At 39.3% G+C, this 22,849-nt stretch overlaps 1 protein-coding gene across 2 annotated transcripts in view; it reads right to left on the reverse strand.

Annotated features, from left to right (window-relative positions):
• Nucleotides 1–212: 212 nt before the first annotated feature.
• Nucleotides 213–22,849, reverse strand: part of LOC125461626 (protein LKAAEAR1-like) — a 68,127-nt gene continuing 45,490 nt past the window's right edge. For both annotated transcript variants that reach the window (XM_048550560.2, XM_059652794.1), the window contains 3 exons: nt 5,809–6,133; nt 3,413–3,535; nt 213–906 (listed from right to left, as the gene is read on the reverse strand). In XM_048550560.2, the coding sequence (XP_048406517.1) occupies nt 844–906; nt 3,413–3,535; nt 5,809–6,084 (462 nt within the window). In that variant the 5' untranslated portion in view covers nt 6,085–6,133 and the 3' untranslated portion in view covers nt 213–843. The remainder of the gene's footprint in view (nt 907–3,412; nt 3,536–5,808; nt 6,134–22,849) is intronic.

Below are 22,849 nucleotides of genomic sequence, written 5' to 3' on the forward strand. Positions count from 1 at the left end.
AACTCCAGAGCCACAGCAATGTGGTTGACTCTTAACTGCCCTCTGGGTAATGAGAGATGGACAATAAATGCTGCCTGGCCAGTGATGCCCTCATCTTGTGAATTAATATAGAAAAATAACTATGGATTGAGGAAACAAAATGTTTGAGTTTGGTTGGGGTGGGGTAGAGCAGGGTGGGGAAAACATACCATAGGGCTGATTGATATGCTAGCTAAATACAAAATACATTTATTTGCAAGGATCCATGCTTGGCTATTAAAAGGAACATGTTGAAATACTTGGAAGATTGGAGAACCAACAGTTCTCTTCGATAATGTCCTGTCCAATCAATCAGCTTCCCAACCAATCAGCACTCCTTTTTGCTATGGTATAAATTGTTGCGATAGCTAGAAATGTGTCATTCCTGTTCTTGTCCTGATATCTACAAAATACAGTTGCAGCAACATGATGCTTTTTCTCACCAACTTTGTGCAACGTTTTGCATTCTTTAAGTTGGCGTTCCAAAGAAGAGTATATCCAACTGTCATTAAAAATTGTGAACAGAAAGAAATGAAGTAGCGTAAAAACTGCTATCTCCTAAAAGGTGTCCACTAGCTCCAGGCACATGGTAAGTAACAAAGAAATGGTATATGTTTAAAAGATGAACATCCAATTAAAACTTCAGAGTTTCTACAGATTTTGAACTTTGATGCTTAATTATGTTTTATGAATAGATTTTTGCGCTGCACTGATCCTTGTGTATACATTAGTCATTAGGTGACATTAAGTTGTACTCAGTTTTATAAAGAGTAATAAAGTGAAAACTGATATTCAGTCAATTGTTACAAATATTACAAGTGCCTGTTATATTATTCGATTTATTGTCAGTCCTGCTTCATCGTTCATGATCTCTTCCACTCTTTTGCGCTGTAAAACAAAAATATACATGGAAAAAAGTGTCAAAAACATTGAGGAGGGATTACATACTTGTACTGGCGATAGGTACATACAGATAAGCAGTAGTTACAAAGATTACGTAATAAAATTAAGGAAAAGGATGCCCTCTATTTTTGTCAATGTGATCCAGCCAGCTAAAATAAAAGACTTATCTCAGCTAAATGGTTAGAGATAATCTTAATAAATTCCTCATAGACGGCCACTCACAATGCTCAAAATGTAGGAGAATTTTCACATGCAGAGGGCATAACTGGTATGGCATAAGGCACAGTGCTTTTTCATACATGTAATTGGAATATAGTTTTTGTGGTTAAATGATACATTGTTTCACTTTTGCAAGTGGTGCTTGTTCATACTTTATTATGTGACTGAAATTTTTAACAGTGGTTGAAATTTTAATAATTATTCTTTTTGGTCAACTTCAATGAAATAAGTCCACATGGCTTTCTGAGGCATTTAACATTGAAAGTTGAAAGGCCCAAATATGGACAAGAAACTGATGTACTGGAGGTGACGTTGGCATGGGACATGCCACAATGTTTGCTACCATTCTGAATTAGTAAGTTTTACATAACTGTTCTTCTGTCATGGGCAACAAAGAATGCTTTGGAGTCACAAAAGATCTATAGTATAAACTAGGGTAGAAGATAATAAGGGGGATATTTTAACAGTAAAATTAAAATCACATTTTATGCAACTCTTATACAAACAATAGGCCTGCAAACCTATTACATACATTGACAGGTCTGGAAATAATTGGTACTGATAATTACAAGAAAATGCAAACATGTTCTGCTTCCTGAGACTTAACAAATATTTGACACAAGTGCCAAAAATTACACAAAACATTGGTTGATGAGAAATTTGTTTATTTATATCCTACCCAGCAATATCATTGTTGGATCTGTTGTAAGATTCTATGTAGCCCTAGCACCCACCTTCATTCACCAACATGAGGTCTTCTTTGTATGTGGTGAAATCAAAGATAAATGAATTGTTGCAATGCAGAAGAACTGAATTATGCCTTTTGGGGCCATATGGTTGATATGTTGTTGACGTACGCCCGTTTGTTCAGATTAGCAAATCAGATATTATTTATTACATTAAACAGCTGATTTGAGCACAAAAAGTAATGAATTGGCTTATTCAACTGCTATCATTGGGCCACAAGATGACAAGTTCTGGGGAATAATAAGGAAATCTCATTTCTGAACAATGTAAAGACATGTTGAAAATTGGGAGATTTGAATTGCCCTGTGAATGGTTTCATAGCACCGCATTACCATTCACTTCAATTTTTGAGAAACTGCAAAGGGTTTGGGAAGGTAGTCCATATCTCAACAAAATTTAATAATTCCAGGGGGGAGAGAGAGGGAGAGAGAGAGAGAGAGAGAGAGAGAGAGGGAGCAATTGCTTTCCTTATGTTGATAGGAATGAATTACTGTCTAGCCCAAATCATGGCCAGAAATTCCGCAAGATTTCTCTAGTATCCCAGCTTAATTCAATAATAAAGGAACAGGAGAAGCTGTTCTGTCCCATTAAAGGACAGCATTCTATTATGGTTTTATATTATTTTCTGTTTATGATGTTTTAGTGATCTAATGTACCTTCAGCCCTTCCCCAGCTAAGTCTCTTTCAAGTTTATCCTCACCTTTCACCATTTAGAAAATATTTTTTTCTATCAGCCTTAGGTTCAAAGTGAATAACATCAACTTGCCTGCACTGATTTTTTTCTTGCCAGTCTTGCCCGTTCACTTAACCCAGCAATTTGTTTTCTAATTTTATACTGTCATGACATTAGCAAATTTGGATACATGGTGTTCGATTTCATCACCTAGGTTTTCAATAAATATGGTGACAATTGTGGACCCAGTGCAGATCCTTGCATGATATCATGAGTCAGATCTGTCAGTTACAATACTCATTTACAGGCCCTATCCTCTGTTTCCTGCTGCTCAACTAATATCTTAACCACGACAATAATGCATCTTTAATTCGAACATCTTCAACATTTGCTAATAGTCTCTTACAAAAGACTTTAGAACTTCCAGACAGCATTTGATTTTAAATAATAATGACATCATGACTAGGTTTAGGCACCTCCAACAAGGTGAACACAGATGTGAGTAGATGCAAAATTTTGTGCCACCAAACACAATGAGTTAGTTATCTAACCAAGGTCTTAAACGATCAGTTAAAGGCTAGAGTCAGATGACAGCTAGAGGCATTGAGATCTAGGATAGCTCCTGGAGTGGACTGCTGGTAGCAGGCTTGATGGCAGGGGTATGCAGGAGGCCTGGTGCTCCAGGAGCTCTATGATAGTGCTCTGCTAGTTAGGACATTTTTTTAATTTAAAGATTTTAAATATTGGCAAGAGTGAACCTCAAGCTGGAAATGCCCTTGGTCTCTTTTATCCTTAGACCTTATCTCTTTCCATGCTGGAAGGACTCACGGTCTTCACGTGTGCAAAACGTACCTCCAATTTATCCAAGGTATCTTTGAAGTGAATTTTTTCTTGCCATGGTGGAAGAAGAGCCTCTAGACGGATAGCCTGTCTGGCTGTTGGCTGGGATAATATCAAATGGTTTATTTCTGAAGCCTAACAAGAGAAAACACAAGTGTTACTTTCTTATCAAGGTACATCTATGTTGGACAAGGCTGAAGCGAATACGAATTGACAGGAATTGATAACAGGCTTGACACCGGGCTGTTATGTGAATGGAATTACACTGAATCAGTCAGGTCTGCTAAGAATTAAAACTGTTGGAAATCAGGAACTGTTGTCTCTACCAGATAAGGATACATTTGGACAAAACAATTGGGATTGCTCACACACACATATAAGTCCAAATAAGAACCAAAAGAACGGCAGACATTGTAAATCAGGAACAAAAACAAAGTTTCTGGAAAAGCTCAGTAGGTCTGGCAGCATCTGTGGAGGAGAAAACAGAGTTAACGTTTCGGGTCCAGTGACCCTTCCTCAGAATAAGTCCAAATAAGACACACATTTGGTAAAAATATTCAGGATTGGTCACGTGAAAGCATAATTCCCAATAAGGCACACTTTTGGCACAGAGGCTTGTGTATAAAGAACCTGAAGAAATCCCTTTGTTCAACACCACTTCGAAGATTAACATTCTGCAAGAAGTATCTTACATCAGAATGTGCAGTGAAGGCATCAAACAGAGTATTAGCCCGACCAGCTGAGAGTTCTCCCAGGCAATAACCGGCAATATCCTCAAATCTTTTCTGAACTCTTTGTCGTTTCACAATATCCTTTCTACAGGAGGGAGGCCAGAATTTAAAGCAATACTCTAAAAGTGACTAAAACAATGTCCTATAGAGCTGCAACATGAACTTCCAACTCCTATACACAATGCACTGGCCAATAAGGGCGAGCATACCAAATGCCTTCTTTGCTATCCTATCTACCCATTTCTCCACTTTCAAGAAACAAGGAACCTGCAATCCAAGGTCTCTTTATTCAGCAACACTTCCCAGGACTTTACTATTGAAGTGTATAAGTCGTGTTCTGATTTGCCTTTCCAAAGTGCAGCACCTCACATTTATCTAAATTAAATTCCATCTGCCAGTCCTCAGCCCATTGGCCCATTTGATCAAGATCCCATTGTACTTCTTCACTGTCCACTATACCTCCAACTTGAGTGTCATCAGCAAATTTACTAATCATACGTCCTATGTTCACATCCAATTCATTTACATAAATGACAAAAAGCAGTGGACCCAGCACCGATCCTTGTGGCACACTGCTGGTCATAGGAATCCAGTCTGAAAAGCAAGCCTCCACCACCACCCTCTGGTCTTCTATCTTTGAGCCAGTTCTGTATCCAAATGGCTAATTCTCCCTGTATTCCACATAATCTAACCTTGCTAACCAGTCTACCATGAGATGTATTGAATGGCATGCTACAGAGGTCAGCTTTGGGAACTTAGCTGCTGACAATTCATACAATTGACTTGGATGGAAGGACAAAAAGGTAAAACTGCCAAATTTGCAGATGACCCAAAGTAGAAAAGTTAGTTGCGAAGAGGAGATGAGGCAGAAACATAAAGACATAGACAGGGTGACTGGGCAAATATATAGGAAATGGAGTATAATGTAGGAATGTGTAACAATTTTCTATTTTAGCAAGAAGAATAAAAAAGAAACATTATCTACATGGTGACAGATTGCAGAGTTTTGAGATGTAGAGGGATGTGGGCATTCTTGTGCATGAATTATAAAAGGCTAGTATGCAAGTACAGCAAGTATTGAGGAAGGCTAACAGAAATTTGTCATCATTGTGAGTTTGAGGGCAAGAAGTATGAAGTTAAAGCAATTACAAGTCTATGAAGACAGATTGGCTAAAATGAACTGCGGAAATAGGTTAAAAAGGTGCCATAGTAGAGAAGCAGTGGTTAAGGAGATATTTCATAACTTTCAGCAAAACTATATTCCATTAGAGAGGCTTTAAGTGAAGAATGTACCATCCATGGCTAAGTAAGAAGTTAAGAATAGTATGAAATATAAAGAAAACATACAGAATACTGAGAAGATTAGTGATAGTTGAGAAGCTTGGACCACTTTATAAATCTGTAAGGAATGATCAAAAGAAAGGGATTGAGAAATTGGAGAGTGAGAGAGAGAGCTGGCTGGATATATAAAAACAGGAAGTGTTATGCTATTACTGGGCAAGTTTCTCATTAATTAAATGTTGTCAGTTTTCAATCTGCTGCAATTGGCTGTAATACTCCATAAGTTAATTGAAAATAACACTGTTCTTAGCAATTTTAATCATCATTTTATGAACATAATATTAATAATTTCTTAATTTCATGATTACAAGAGAAAATTTTGAAAATGTAACTTACTCTCATTTTTCGATAATGTAATCGCATATTGTGTATTTTATTGTGCGATTCAGCAGCCTTTAGTTGTCCAATAAGATTTTTCTGCCTTTTCCTTTCTAATTCTTGATTTTGATCAAGAGCTACATCTGGTGAGGGTAAAATAAAATCTCCAAATTTTGCGTGTTTCTGCAAATTTGGTGCATCTTTCTGGGGGGCCTTAGAAGTAAGCTGTTGAGATGCTGGATCAGTTTTATTTGCAACTGTCTGAACCACAATTTCTGAAACCGTATTACTCATTTTGATTTCCTCTTCAGACTGTTTACTTTGAATTTTTTTCTGAGATTCTCTAGAAAATGGAAACAAAAATGCTAACCATTAGTGTTTATATTGACAAAACAGACCTGAAAATAATCAGAAGACAATCTTGATAATTCAGTTTTCCCCATTCAAATTGTAATTTGGTGGATTCTTTGTAAGCAATGAACCCTGAAGAATATATCTTTAAATTTTATGAGCTAATTTATAATTTGTATTAAATGTATCAATACTATCATGACCTTATTACATTCTTTTGCTTCTCTGCAATTATAAACTGTAGGATATATGTTCCTCATTTCTGCTCTTAGGAAATTAGCATAATCATGGTTCAGTGAACTGAGAAAAAAATAAATTGTTACAAAATGTCTATCCCACTTGCATTCGACCAAGATTTTCTGAGGTTTACCTGTTGTATGTCACAGAGACTTCCCCAATCATGGTCTCAGGGGAAACGTTAACAGCATTATTGAGTTGAGAATGCTGTTATTTATTAAAACAGGCTGATTACAAAAATATCTATTATTACACCTGATTGACATACTAATTGCAAATTCCCTTAAATTCAAACTTTTAAAACTAATCTTTCCAAAATAAATCAAAATAAATGTTTTAAACCTACATTTTATAATATAATACATCCATCCATCAACAGAATACCATATTTTCCTTTCTTAAAATGTTCCACATGTATCAGGGCATACAAAGCAATTACACAAAAAAAATGATATCCATATGCTTAAAATACAATATTCCGTGTTCTTACCATAGCACAAGACATCCGAGACCACCTACTAATATCTTAGGGCAGGCATTTCTCTTTACGAAACAATGACAATTGGTGACTTCCATTAACACATGTTAATTTATAAATCTCTCTTCTTTCCAACAGTTCCTTCACAATAGCAGGATCAATCACTAAACATCAAGTAATCAACTTTCACTGAAACACCCGTTGCTAAATGAACTATCCCATATCCATGATAACAAAGTGTGAAGCTGGATGAACACAGCAGGCCAAGCAGCATCTCAGGAGCACAAAAGCTGACATTTCGGGCGTAGACCCTTCATCAGAGTGGGGGATGGGGAGAGGGTTCTGAAATAAATAGGGAGAGAGGGGGAGGCGGACCGAAGATGGATAGAGGAGAAGATAGGTGGAGAGGAGAGTATAGGTGGGGAGGTGGGGAGGGGATAGGTCAGTCAGGGGAGGACGGACAGGTCAAGGAGGCGGGATGAGGTTGGTAGGTGGGAAATGGAGGTGTGGCTTGAGGTGGGAGGAGGGGATAGGTAAGAGAAGGAACAGGTTAGGGAAGCAGGAACGAGCTGGGCTGGGTATCCCATATCCATATTCCATTTAATAAGCAAATATATATTAGATAGCCCCTTCAGATTGTTTCTTCAGAATATCAGATAAATACACTCCATATCTGTACGCGTGCCAATACTTCAGCAGTTGAGGATTTTTTAAAGCTACTTTTAAAATTTTCTTGGCTTGACAAGCCAATGTACAAAACTTGCTAGCTTTGTCTCCTAACAAGAATAGGTTAAAACCTAACACACTGGCAATTGAACCATCACTTAAACAAAAACTTTAAACCTTTCGGATCAGCCAAGGCTGAAAACTTTTATCTCTTAAATTTAATTTCTTGAATTCATTATTCTTTCACGGGTTTGAAAACATTGCTGACTAGGCCAGCATTTATTGCCCATTCCTAATTTCTCAGAGTGCAGTTATGAGTCAACCACTTTGCTGTGGGTCTGGAATCACATGTAGGCCAGACCGGGTAAGGATGGCAGTTTCCTTCCCTAAAGGACAAATATTTTATTTGCTGTCAAAACCTCCTTACTCATATCACGTTGTAAGGTAGTATTCAGTTCCAGTAAAAGATAACTCACATTAGGTCTAAAACAGGAAAAAGAACAGAAGTGTGAAGCTGGATGAACACAGCAGGCCAAGCAGCATCTCAGGAGCCCAAAAGCTGACGTTTCGGGCCTAGACCCTTCATCTCTCTGATGTAGGGTCTAGGCCCAAAGCGTCAGCTTTTGTGCTCCTGGGATGCTGCTTGGCCTGCTGTGTTCATCCAGCCTCACATTTTATTGTCTTGGAGTTCTCCAGCATCTGCAATTCCCATTATCTCTGTGACTAATGGTAGGTCTAGTCTGAGTGAAAAAACCTCTTAAGTGAGCAAACAAACTTCTCAGCTAATCTGTTCCTACCAAATTGTTGATCCAAGATTACTCCCGATTCATCTTGTTTCACAACTAATCTCAAATTTTAGGACCTCAAAGTCGAAATACAAATCTTATACTCCTTTATTTTATCTGTCACATTCGAATTCTGCAGAACTTCTCCACAGAAAATTGTCAATACGCATCATGAAGATGTCTGCTATTTTTTTCTTGTGATATAAATAAAACTTTCCAAGATCTGCTTTGACTGAATACAGTCTGCTTTCAGTGGAATGGACCTAACTGAGAAATAAAACACACTTAATAAATCTTTCAACCCATAAATACACATGCTTAATTTCCGCAGTTTCTTCTTTATATTTCCAGCTGTGAAATATGGCTTCAAAAGGAATTATCCTTGGAAAAAAATGGACATTCATGTCAATCAATTTACATTACTGGGAATATATCAGTAAAAGAGCTATGAATATCTTCATGCTGACTCTTCCTATTATAGGGAAATGAACATTAGCATTTAGATTACCAAGTCTCCCTTTGGAAACATTAACTAAAAGTCTGGCTTTTGCAGTTTTTGCATATATCCAGCTGTGTGATAAGGTTGCCTGTCCCTTTCTGGCATCTTACATACACACCAAATTCTTGCTGTTTTCCAATTCTTTTTGTCTGGTATTCTTTTGTCAAATTAGTGTCAGAGAGCTGAACAAAGAGACCTTTTAGCGAAATAAGCACAGAAACAGACCTTTCGATTTAACTTGTCCAGGCCGACCAGATATCTGAAATAAATCAAATCCCATTTGCCAGTGTTTAGCCCATATTCATCTAAACACTTCCTATTCATATAGCCATTCAGATGCCTTTTCAATGTTGTAATTGTGTCAGCCTCCACCACTTCTTCTGACAACTCATTCCATACATGCACCACGCTGTGCGTGAAAAAGTTGCCCCTTAGATCCCTATTAAAGTTCTTCCCTCTCACCTTTAAACCTGTGCCCTCTCGTTTTGAACTTTCCCCACCCTAGGGAAAAGACCTTGTCTATTTACCCTATCCAAGCTCCTCATGATTTTATAAATCTTTATAAGATCACCCCTCAGCCTCCAATATTCCAGGGAAAATAACCCTCGTCTATTCTGCCTCTCCCTATAGCTCAAACCCTCTAACCCTGGCAACTTCTTTGTAAATCTTTTCTGAACCCTTTCAAGTCTCACAACATCCTTCCTACAGCAGAGTCCAGAACTGCATGCAGTATTCAAAAAGGGGCCTCATCAATGTCCTGTGGAGCTGCAAAATGACCTCCCAACTCCTGTACTCAATGCACTAACCAATAAAGGCGAGCATACCAAATGTTTTGTTCACTCTCCTGTCTACCTGCAACTCTATATTCAAGTAAATATGAAAATGCACCCCAGGTCTCTTTATTCAGCAACATTCCCCAGGACCTTACCATTAAGTGTATAAGTCCTGACCTTGTTTGCGTTTCCAAAATGCAGCACCTCACATTTATCTAGATTAAACTCCATCTACTACGCATTGGCCCATTGGCTATTTGATTAAGATACCACAGTACTCCAAGGTAACCTGTCCACTATACCTCCAACTTTGATGTCATCTGCAAACTTACTAACCATTCCCCCATGTTCACATCCAGATCATTTATATAAATGACAAAAAGCAGTAGGCCCAGTACCGATCCTTGTGGCACAGTGTTGGTGTCGGATGTCCAGTCTGAAATCAACCATCCCAGATTACCCTCTGTCATCTACATTCGAGCCAGTTCTGTATCCAAATAGCTAGTTCTCCCTCTATTTTGTGTGATCTAACCTTGCTAACCAGTCTCCCATGAGGAAATTTGTTGAATGCCATACTGAAGTCCACATAGTCATGTCCACCACTCTGCCCTCATCAATCCACTTCATTGCTTCTTTGAAAAACTCAATTAAATCAGTGAGACATGATTTCCCATGCACAAAGCCATATTGACTATCCCTAATCTGTCCTTGCTTTTCCAAATACATGTAAATCCTGTCCCTCAGGATTCCCTCCAACAACTTACCCACACCTGATGTCAGGCTCACCAGTCCATACTTCCCTGGCTTTGCCTCATCACCTTTCTTAAATAGTGGCACCACTTTTGCCAAATTCCAGCCTTCTGGCACTTCACCTGTGGCTATCGATGATACAAATATCTTACCATGTAGCCCAGAAATCACTTCCCTCAATTCCCACAGAGTTCTAGGATACACCTGATCAGGTCCTGGGGATTTATCCAGCTTTATGCATTTTAAAATGTCCAGCACCTCCTCTTCTGTAAATGGACATGTTTCAAGATGTCACTATTTATTTCCCCACATTCTCTATCTTCCATATTTTTCTCAACAGTAAGCACTGATGCAAAGTACATATTCAATATCTCCTCCATCTCTTCCCCACCAAGGCAGCCTTGGTGATCTTCAAGGGGCCATATTCTCTGCCTAGTTACCATTTTGTCCTTAATGTATTTGCAAAATTCCTTCAGATTCTCCTTAACCCTATTTGCCAAAGCTATCAAATGTCCCATTTTTGCCCTCCTGGTTTCCCTCTTCAGACTACTCCTACTGCCTTTATATTCTTCTGGGGATTCACTCGATCTCTGCATATATGAATATGCTTCCTTCTTATTCTTAACCAAAACCTCAATTTCTCTCATCATCCAGTATTCCCCACATCTACCGGCCTTATCCTTCACCCAAACAGGAACACACTGTCTCTGGATTCTTGCTGTCTCATTTTGGAAGGCTTCTCATTTTCAGCCATCCCTTTACTTGCAAACATCTGCCCCCAGACAACTTTTGAAAGTTCTTGCATAATCCTGTCAAAATTGGCCTTCCTCAAATTTAAAACTTGAACTTTTAGATGTGGTCTATTCTTTCCCATCGCTATTTTAGAGCTAATAGAATTATGGTCACTGGTCCCAAAGTGCTACCCCACTGACACGTCAGTCATCTGCCCTGCCTTATTTCCCAGCAGTTGGTCAAGTAGATATATCCATATACTGAATCAGAAAATTTTCTTGTACACTTAATGATTATGTTTTAAATTTGCTGTTGGCCACTAAAACGTCTATATAATAAATGTTCGTATTCTCACATTATTCCTGAACTGTTGTATGGTCCTAGTCTTGTCAAACTGCTCATCTTCCTAACTCTACGACTACTACTGCAAGACTTTCCTCTGTGACCCAAGTTCGTCTTACCAATTCATTATATTCTCCTCGGAATAATAGGAACTGCAGATGCTGAAGAATCTGAGATAACAAGGTGTAGAGCTGGATGAACACAGCAGGCCAAGTAGCATCAGAGGAGCAGGAAGATCTGCTGTGTTCATCCAGCTCTAGACCTTGTAATCTCATACTCTCCTAGGTCCTGTATCACATTGTCTGGTCACCAGATCTTTACTTCATTTTGCCAGGCTAAAGTATTTACCTTCTGGCTGTCATCCAATTTTAGTCAATTGTTGCATTTGTCTCTGACTTTCTCTGTTCTCCCAGTAATGGTGGCATCCCTCCACTCACTGGCCCTTTCTGGCATATGTGCTACTTTAGTGATAACTTTCAGTAGTTGTGATCTGGGATAAACAGTCTTACCCTGTTCTTTAGTTCAATATGTCTATATTCAGCAAAACCCGTTTCTGCCATAATTTGCTCCTTCTACATTGTCTAACTTATGTGTATTCAGAGTGCATAATGACTCATCACCTCCTATTATTTGTTCAAATTCTGCCCATTGACCAGGAGGAATACACACCCATAGTTGAGTGTGATGTTGTGAAAGTATTGCTTCTCCATCACCATGTTTAACCTTCTGACTCCTGCTGATCTTCTCTTTTCTAATGCACCACGTACCTCAGATTTATATTCATTTCTGATGGCCTTATGTGAAGGTGTAGGGTGTATTGAATTTTCTTTGAAACGTCACCTTTAATAAATGCCCTCTTCCTGCATGCAGAGCATTTAAGTGCTCAGATAGTGGAGCTAATTCCCAAGCTATAGATGATTACTTATTACCAAAGACATCTTTTTTGATTTCTCTCAAACACAAATTGAAATTGATGAAAGACCTCAACTATTTGTAGCAAGTTCTTTGCATGGACAGTTCAGGGCAGATGTTAGTTTACAACTTGGTTAGTCTATCAGAATAAGAAACATCTTATCTCTCATTGCATGATTTCTTTCACAAAATCCATCATGAAATAAATATTCCTGTGGTGCAACTGTGCTGATATGTTCACACATCTTTTAATTTTGGGGCAGCATGGTGGCTCAGTGGTTAGCATTGCAGCCTCACAGCGCCAGGGACCCGGGTTCGTAATCCCACCTCAGGCGACTGCCTGTGTGGAGTTTGCACGTTCTCCCCACGTCTGCATGCGTATCCTCCGGGTGTTCCGGTTTCCTCCCACATTCCAAATATGTGCAGGCTAGGTGGATTGGCAATGCTAAATTGCCCATGCTGTTCAGGGGTGAGTGGGTTATAGGGGGATGGGTCTGGGTGGGGTGCTTCAAGGGGCAGTGTGGACTTGTTGGGGCAAAGGGCCTGTTTCCACACTGTAGGGAATCTAATCTAATCTAAATTCATTGTTGCCAAATTTGTCTGGTTGTCAATTGAGAACTTAATGTGTATCTCTGGTCTGATTAATATCCATTCCTTTATTATCTTGTCCATGATCATTTTTTCCTTAACTACACTTATTCTACATTACCTAAGTCTGGCTTAACAGTGAAGGCATTTGTGCAAATAGAGTATTTATCTCATTTATGTTAAGTGGAATCACCACTCATTTCATGACTTTAAAATGTTGTCATCTCTGAATCTTAAAGAAGTCAAACTCTCAAATTTCCTAACCTTACCTTAGTCCTGTTATTTAGACAATCTATGGAATGTCTAACCAAGCCACTCTACTCACTTTTCAATGGAGCAGCTGAATGAATCTGTGGCAACTAGCATACTGTAACGGCTGAAACACTTCATTTATTGTATTTTGGGTTTGAACAAACAACTGCTTTAAAATAAAAAGAAGGACTCTGAAAGGAACTCTAAACCTCTAAAATCAAGTTACTGAAACCCATTCACAGATAGTATGAATTGCCGATGCTGGAAAAACTCATTGTATGTAGCATTTATACTGCTGCATTATTCAAATAGTGGGGGAAACAGCAGCACAGCATGGTGGGGTGTGCAGAGTGGGATTTAGCCACAAAGTCAATCGCTTTGTGCAGTTGTGATTAGTCATGGGTGCTAAAGATCATTAGCCTCATTAGTTCCTGGGCACCTGAACAGTTCGTGGGTATGAATGTTACAGAGAGAGGCTGCTGGACAACTGGAAGGGCAGGTGGTATATCTCTCTCTCCCTCTGCAGTAAAAATACCTGAAACATTAAAAAGGCCATTTTTTTCTCCTACAAGTTGTTGTAAGCTGCTGGCATTAATCAGTAACTGAAAGACTTTATAGTATACCAACTGCCATGTACCCTCTACGAGTTATTGAAAAGAATCTAGAGAATGCATATTGAAAAACCAAAATCCTAGCAAACCAGAGGATTATTTCTGTAAACCATGATTCTATTGAAATGTGGTTCCCACCTACTATTCTCCTTCCATCCACAAGTTTCCTATGACAGACCAAGAAATGAGACAAAATGTTTGGCTAAAAATAGAAGATTAATGTATTGCAAAAACTCCACTTTTAGATAACTTAGTGAAACTCTCCAAATGGAGACAGAGGATGAATTTCTCTTGCAACTGCGTTGTTGAGTTGTTGAACCAATTTGGAAAGGCTTGGATACAGTAATCAAACTCAAGTATCACACAAATTGGCTTCATAGCTCGGAAAATGAAACACATTCGGGTCATCATTACAAATTGCTTCTCAACACATTTCATTAAAGAATGCAGAATCTTACTGTGTGTCAAAACATAATGGTTTCATATCCTTCTTCAGTGTAATAATTTATTCAATATTAAGTTTCAAGAATCCACTGAATAAGTTATGACATTCCTATTTAAGAACTCAGTGCTTTCTGCTGTTAATCTTTTCTTCCTTTTGAAGAAGGCTGAAGACAAGAGATGTGTTCCTATTCAGGAGAGCAAGTTCATTATTGTGGAGTATGTAGAAGGTCTCTTCTTTCTGATGCCTCTTGAGCTTGAGAGTTGTTTGTAGCATAACTTTAATCTTAAATGGTGTGCTTCGTGAGCTATGTAGTTGCACTGTTGTCATCTGTAGACAGTATGTTTTTTAACCGTGGTTGACTGTCTGATCCCACTGTCTCATGGGTCGCTACATCAAGCTTGAAATTAATGAGGTGCCTTTTGACACAAATATCTGAATGCTAAGTTCTAGGTCTGGTTCACCTATTTTCCCTGGAACACTTTAGGCTTTTCTTCTTTTGTCATCTGTTCCACTTCATGAACTGCTTTGTCTCGGTAACTCGTTGGCTTAACACTTTTCCTGAATGTTACCTATTGCAATACAGATAAAGGATTCCTTTATAACAGTTGGGAACTATCCAATGCCTGAGGTCTCCCTGCTCCACAGACCTGACACCTTTACTCTCTGGTATCTGTCCTACCTGTGGTACTAGTTTCTTGCATGCATCTTTTGTGGTTTTGCACCTGAAGAACTGCATGGATTCTACTGATCTGTGATAGGATTGAATTTCACCTCTTAGAATTGATCAGCACTGCTTCTGTTATTTGACTTTGCTCAACATTTATATGGTTTTCTCTTCTGTTACATATACCTTTTCCAAGAATTTTATTTGTTCTGTGTTTAACGCAGTTGTTCAAAGATTTCAGCTCTTCTTCAAAAGTGCTCCACGCCTTCTTTAACATATTGGCGAGCTCCAACATCATGAGACATACTCCCAATCGCATATATAAGTGTATGAACTTGTTTGGCCTCTGATCGTGTGCCCAAATTGGAAACTAATTTGCATTTTACTGATGAACATATGAATTAAGATTGGAATAGGCCACTCAGCTCCTCAAGACCACTTACCATTCAGTAATAACATGGCTGATCTAATTACTTGACATTGTGCTTATTTGTAATACCTTTCCAACCTTGTTTAGCAAGGTTATACCTAACACTGCCTTAAATTATTCAAAGGCTCTGCTTTCACTGCTATTGAGGAAGAGTATTTTAATGACTCATCATCCTCTGAGAAAGAATTTCTCTTCATCTATGTCTGAGATAGTTGACCCTTTATTTCTAGGCAGTGATTCCTTGTTGTATAATCTCCCAGAAAAGGAAACATCCTTTCCAATAAGCACCCAATCATGATCTCTTAGGATTTTATACATTTCAATCAATTCACCTCTTACTCTTACAAACTCAAGTAGGTAAAAGCCTAGCCTATCTAACCTTTCCTAAGGCAACCCATCAATTCCAACTATTTCCAAGGAATACACATCCTTCCCTAAATAAGATCAATACTGTATAGAGTATTCCAGATGTGGCCTCAAGCCCTGTGTATGTGAAACATAACCTCTTTATGTAGTGATTGTAATAAGGTCAGCCAACTGGACCTCGTAGAATATGAGTTCCCTGATTGGACCAGATTAACAGCCCTAAACAGGGAGCCCTGGCTGACAAATAAAAAGGACTGTCAGAGATTCTGATGCTCAGAGCTGACTCCGTAAGAGGCAGTACTAGAGTCAAGGACTTTTCATGTATAAATAAAGGGTTTCAGGATACCAGCCTCTGTGCAGTTATTTCACGTTATTTTTGCATTCAATTCCTTTGCTATAAGTGATAATATTCTATTAGCTTTCCTGATTACTTGCTGTGCCTATCTACTAGCATTTTGCCATTCATTTTCTCGGACACTCAGACCATGTTGTACTTCAGTGCTTTGTGATCATCCATTATTTAGATAATATACTTATTTTACATCTTTCCTGCCAAGAGTGTCAATTGCCTACATTCTGCTCCATTTGCTGAATCTTTGCCTATTCACTTACCCTAACTATATCCCTTTGTGACCCCTTTACAACCTCTTCACATCAGCAATTATAGCAAAAGCACATTCCATCCCTACTTCTCAGCAATTTAAATAAATTATAAGAATTTGGAGTCCCAGCACTGGTACACCACTCTTCCTGAGGAACATAAATGACCCATTTGTAGCTACCTGACAGGAAACAGAGAGAATGCAATCATCTATCCATGTTGATAATATTATCAAACACAATGAGTTATTATTTTCAACAATAATCATAGATATGGTACCTTATCAAAGGCCTTAAAAACTTTATCAGTGACCAACCATGTTTGTTATTGCCCATTTCTGAATTTTTTTTCTGGCAATATTATTGCTGTTGCCTTATCTTCCTAATGCAATTGTTTACTTTCTTTGAAAGCTTTTTATGTTTGCATTGATAGTGGTGCCCCTGCACTGTACTGTTACTGGAGAGTTGGCCATGTTTTTGCAGTCAGAATGGAGGATTCAAACTTTTGGGTAAAATGGAGATTGTTGCTGCCTGATTGAAGCTGCTCTGGATGAAGCCCAGTATTTGCAACCTAAATGAAGGATCCTCGTTTCCTTAATGTCTTCACCGACTGAATCCCACTACCCATGGTTTACGAACGATGCCCCTATAATCACAATTTGTTTCCTGGCTGATTCCATTGTTTGCAGCGGTAATAGTAATTCGCACTGCATAACTGTTCCTTCTGAATGATATCCATTCAACAAATTTCCTAGGTGTAAGAGCCATGTGGATGTTGTATAAAAGTGTAATGGTCTGCATGAGATTCTGTGGAATGTCTTTAAGCACCATCTGCTATGACGACGTCTTATGGACCAAGTGAGAGAAAAGCTTCAAATCTGGAGGGAGTAAGATCCACCATCCAGTCTGCAGAATAAACCAAGCCTGCCTTCACCGTAGCATCAATAATAGATTCTCTGTGGCCTTCATAAAGTCTGTCAGCTTTCTTTATCTGCTAGACATTATCTGCTCAAACTTGGAATATATCTCTTTATCACTTCAAATCTTGTTTTGTACATCTCTGAAATTTTGACGTCTGTTTGAAATGCTTCAAAAGCCCTTGATTTTCCTTATTGTAGCTGTTACTCAGTGTCTGAGCTGCAAGTACTTTTACTTCTAGCTTATCTAGCATCTAATTCTCAGCTGTCTTCTTAATGATTTTGCTTACCCGCCAGGAATTTTAACTTTAACCATTGAAACTCCATTGTCTGTTCATTCTCCAACCAAACAACTCAGGACTGTTCCTGCAGATGACCAACATCTGACACAATCTCTAACCGCTCTAGAGTTCCTAATTCTCCTGCTGCGTGTCTCTTACTGAGTCTGGTAAGCTTTTACCATTGACTGTAGATGTTGCCTTGAAGGCTTCTTGAATATTCAGCTCTTCTGCTGCTGACTCTGTGAACAGAATTATTAATGTTTTGTAAGAAATCTTCAGACCAGTAAATGGAATGGGGCAGCAAAATGGAATCCACACTGCTGCACACAATGTTGTATGAACAATCCTCACTGCTGACCATCATGTTTGAATGAGGCTGTCTGTGTTAATGCCTCCATTAGGGAGGTTTGATACCATCATTTGTTATTGGTAAGGGAGCTACAGAATTCACTTGGTCCCATATGCCAAAGGAAAATCACTGGTCTAATAAGAGTCTCTTTTCTTAAAGAAGGTATAATTTATTGCATGTCAGCAGTGAAGTGCAATTCGCGTTAATCTGATCGATCTTGTTATGGAGGCAATGTGGACATCCTGGATGGTGGGTCTTACTCCCTCCAGATTTGATGCTGTTCTCTCACTTGGTCCATAAGACGTCATCATAGCAGATGGTGCTTAAAGACATTCCACAGAATCTCATGCACATTGTTTCACTTTTATACAACATCCACATGGCTTGTACAGCTAGGAAATTTGTTGAATGTCTGCCTATGGAATAATTTTGTCATCTCACATTCCCCCATCCCACCCTATGCCTGCCAATATCACCTTTGCTTCCTTCCTCAGAGCGTTAATTACGATACTTATTTTCAAAAAATATTTTTCTTCAAGGATTCTGGTTCCATACTCAATTGGCCGATCAACCATCAGTGTTACGCTAGCTCCTCAATCAAAAAGAGAAGCAAGAACTCCTGATTTGGGTGCTGAACCATAACTCACAAAAACTGATAGGTTGGCATTGGGTTAGAGGACAAAATGCAACAAAGGGAACAAGAGCCAAACTTACTCTGAACCTGCCCATTTCTGAATTTAGTGTAAAGGGAATAGCAGAAGATGAGCAGCCTGATTGTAAGAAATGGTTATTTCAATATTGTAGTAAGGTTGCATGGCCACATTGTAACAGTATTCCTATTTTTGACTGTAGAGAATTCAGTTACACTGGAATGGAGAAACTCTTAACATAAACCTTTTGCATGAATGAAGTTCAATGTTGAGGCTCTCTGTTATATGCCATCATGTCAAAGCTTTGGGCAGCCCAGAGCAATGTGGACAGTATCTCTCTGCTTTCCGCATTTAAGTGCACATATGTGGTGTACACTTTAATAATGGTGTTAGCCTGATAACCTAAACCTAAACCTGAACCGATGAGCCTGATTGTGCTAGAGATAATGGGGACTGCAGATGCTGGAGAATCCAAGATAACAAAGTGTGGAGCTGGATGAACACAGCAGGCCAAGCAGCATCTCAGGAGCACAAAAGCTGACGTTTCGGGCCTAGACCCAATACAATAATACAACCTCTCTGATGAAGGGTCTAGGCCCGGAACGTCAGCTTTTGTGCTCCTGAGATGCTGCTTGGCCTGCTGTGTTCATCCAGCTTCACACTTGGTTAGTCTGATTGTGCTACTTTTGTTTGCATGATCACATATTGATGAGAGAAATAAGTTGAAAGTTTTAAAGCCAGTTTTTAGTACTTGAGTAAAATAATACAAACTGCTACTTTAGCAAAGAACTTAAATAATTTTAGATGTTAATTAACATTGTAAATACATCATTCTGAATATCCACACTGTTGCCCCGTCTCCTGCCGAAACTTCACCGTGACACAGGTTTAATAGAGGTGAAAACAGCAGGAGATGAGTTGCACTAGTTGTAATTATATTTTAGATTTCTTTTTTTCTTTTTGTTCAGTCATGGGATGACAGCATCACTGGCTAGGCCAACATTTATTGCCCACCCCTAACCGTCCAGAGGGCAATTTAGCGTCAACCACATTGCTGTGGGTCTGGAGTCACGTGTAGGCCAAACCAGGTAAGGATGGCAGTTTCCTTCCCTGAAGGACATTAGTGAGCCAGATGGGTTTTCCCAACAATGGACAATGGATTCACAAACAACAGAAATTGCTGTAAAACTCAGCAGGTCTGGCAGTATCTTTGGAGAGAAAGCAGAGTTAATGTTTCAGATCCAGTGACCCTTCTTCACAGCTGATTTTAGCTTGGAAAAGGTAGTTAAATATGCTGCAAGTGGGTTGGGAGGGAAGAGAGGAGGAATAAAGTAAGTAAAGATGGAGTCCAAAGAGTGAAAATCAGTTGGGCAGACAAGGGGATGGATAAAAGTCTGCCTGGGAGAATGAATAGCTGCTAATGGGGACCATTAGTGGCTGACAATGGTGGTAGAAACCCATGTGATGACAAGGCCTGGGGTGTGGCGGCTAGGCTAAGGACATTGGGCAGCATTGTGACTCAGTGGTTAGCACTGCTGCCTCACAGTCCAGGAACTCAGGTTCAATTCCACCCTCATACAACTGTCTGTGTTACATTCGCACATTTTCCCTGTGTCTGCGTGGATTTCCTCCGGGTGCTCCAGTTTCCTCCCACAGTCCAAAGATGAGCAGACTAGGTGGATTAGCCATGCTAAACTGCCCATAGTGTTCAGGGATGTGTAGGTTAGGTGGGTTCTCGGGGGATGGGTCTGGATGGGATGCTCTGACGGTCAGTGTGGACTTGTTGGGCCAAAGGGCCTTTTTCCACACTTTAGGGATTCCGTGACATGATCAGGCTCAATTACTAACAAGCAACCTTGACACTGAAAGTTAAGTTTCACAAATGTGGAGTGACATTCAGATTTGAATTATAGTTGGAAATGTTTTAAAACTTTTTTTGATCTCTTAATGCACCTTTCTTTCTTGTTTTCTACAGACAAATTGGCATTCAATTCACTATTTTATCTCATACTTCCTGATTCACTTGCAGTTTGCCACAAGGATTCTCCAATTTACACATTTAAAGAATGAAACGTATTGTTGCTTGTCCAGCTCACACAGAAGCCAGAAGCCCAATGTGTCCCCAGCTGCACAAATGGCTTTCTAATCTTCACAAGCTCTATTGCCAAAGTCCACTGAAAGACTCTGGCTAAGTATAAGTTTAATAAATTGTCATTATCACTAATTTGTCCCAAATGCAAAATCCACCCTGTTATGAACAATGTGACAGGAGGTTTGCTTGTAATATGATCAAGGCCTTGTGATGGTGTGTACTTCCTATTTTCAGTTAATTAATTAGAGTTTAGAAGGTTGAGGGGAGATCTAATAGAAACTTACAAGATAATGTATGGCTTAGAAGGGGTGGACGCTAGGAAGTTGTTTCCATTAGGCAGGGAGACTAGGACCCGTGGACACAGCGTTAAAATTAGACGGGGTAAATTTAAAACTGAAATGAGATGACATTTCTTCAGCCAGAGAGTGTTGGGCTTGTGGAATTCATTGCCACGGAGTGCAGTGGAGGATGGGGCATTGGATGCCTTCAAGGCAGAGATCGACAAATTTTTGATCTCACAAGGAATCAAGTGCTACGGGGAGAGTGCAGGGAAGTGGAGTTGAAATGCCCATCAGCCATGATTTAAATGACAGAGTGGACTTGATGGGCCGAATGGCCTTACTTCCACTCCTATGTCTTATGGTCCAATGTGCCATGACTTTGTCGTTTAAATTTCTAAAAAATGTATTCATTCATGGAATGTGGGCATTGAAAGCAAATGCTGGTCTTGCTAGTAATGAAACAAAGGGATCTGGAGTGGAATAGGCAGGATAAAGGAGGGTATGAGAGGCAGAGGGCAGAATCTTACCAGGCTGTGAAGGACATCGGCTACCACAGGACAGGCTGTAAAACTCAGCGAGATGTTTTTCCTTGATTAATTGTCTATCTCTAATGATCCTTGAACTGAGTGGCTTGTTGGGCTATTTTAAAGGGCTGTTAAGGCTCAAGCATGTTGCTTTGGGTAATGAAAGCAGATTTTTTTTCTCTTAAAAGGCATGAGAGGACCAGATGGGTATTCAAGACCATAAATGGAAGCTTCATTGTCATCATCACCAAGACTAGTTTTATTAAGAGCATTAGTTTGGGTCTCTGGATGACTAGACCACTGACAGTAGCACTAACCGTATGTCATGACTTGTGTAATAATGTTCATGTATAAGCACCTTAGCTAATATTGAACTTTGAACATTTAGAAAAGCATTGGTTCAATATTTTGTCCTTCAGAGATTTAAATCTCTTCTACATCATCAAGTGGACATAAGAATTTCTTCCAACACTGTGGTCAAAGAAGAAAGTAAGAAAAAAAAAGATTATTTGTCATTTATTTAAATAATTGAGACCCATTTCTGCGTGCAAGTTGGTTATTGCAGCACAATAACAATGACTGAATATCAATATTAACTAGTTACAGTACAGCACTTTGATACCTGCTGTGATCTGATGAGATACTTTGTTGAAACCAAATATTTTTTCTCCCTTCTTGAATCCCAACAGTAGGTGGTGCTGTTGTATCTCCGCTCTCCATTTTACAGTTGACCCGGTACCTGATATTGACTCGCGGCTTGAACGTACACTTTTTTTTGATTTTTCTCATCAACCTGTTCAGAGATGTTATTACATATCTCTGAAGCAAGTGACTCGAATGTTGGTCTCCTGGTTCTAAGGGACGCTACCACAGCAATCACAAGAGCCCAGAACCTTGCTGTTCAGAATCAATAGCTACCCCATTACGCTGCTCTTCTTCACATCACCTTTAATTATTTTCTATTTTTTCTATTCCTCTCAACATCACCTGTCCACCTTCTCAATGCTGCATGGCATCCTGCCTTTGATTGCAAGGTCACCAGCTACCTTATACCTTCCTGCTGCCTGACCTGGTTAGTTGTCATGTTTGGCTCCACCTGAACCAGTCTTACACCTGCTTGTATTCTACGGCTTTGGCTTTCACCTTGGTCACTTAATTTCCATGGTATATATTACATCTCAGCAACTCCAAGGAGAAACAAAGGGAGCTGGAGACAGAATGGGCTGGATAATGGACGGTATGATAGACATAGGGCAGAATCTTACAAGGTTCTGAAGGGCATGAGCTACAACAAGCTGAGTAGTAAAATTTGGCGAGATGTTCTGTCTTAAGATTATCTCGCCACAACTTTCCCACTTTACTCAGCAGCATTGGTGAGATTCTTGCTACAGAGCAACAAGTTCCCAATTGAGAGATAGTAGGAACTGTAGATGCTGGAGAATCTGAGATAACAAGGTGTGGAGCTGGATGAACACAGCAGGCCA

The sequence above is a fragment of the Stegostoma tigrinum genome, chromosome 19 (genome assembly GCF_030684315.1).
Source record: "Stegostoma tigrinum isolate sSteTig4 chromosome 19, sSteTig4.hap1, whole genome shotgun sequence".
NCBI lineage: Eukaryota > Metazoa > Chordata > Chondrichthyes > Orectolobiformes > Stegostomatidae > Stegostoma > Stegostoma tigrinum.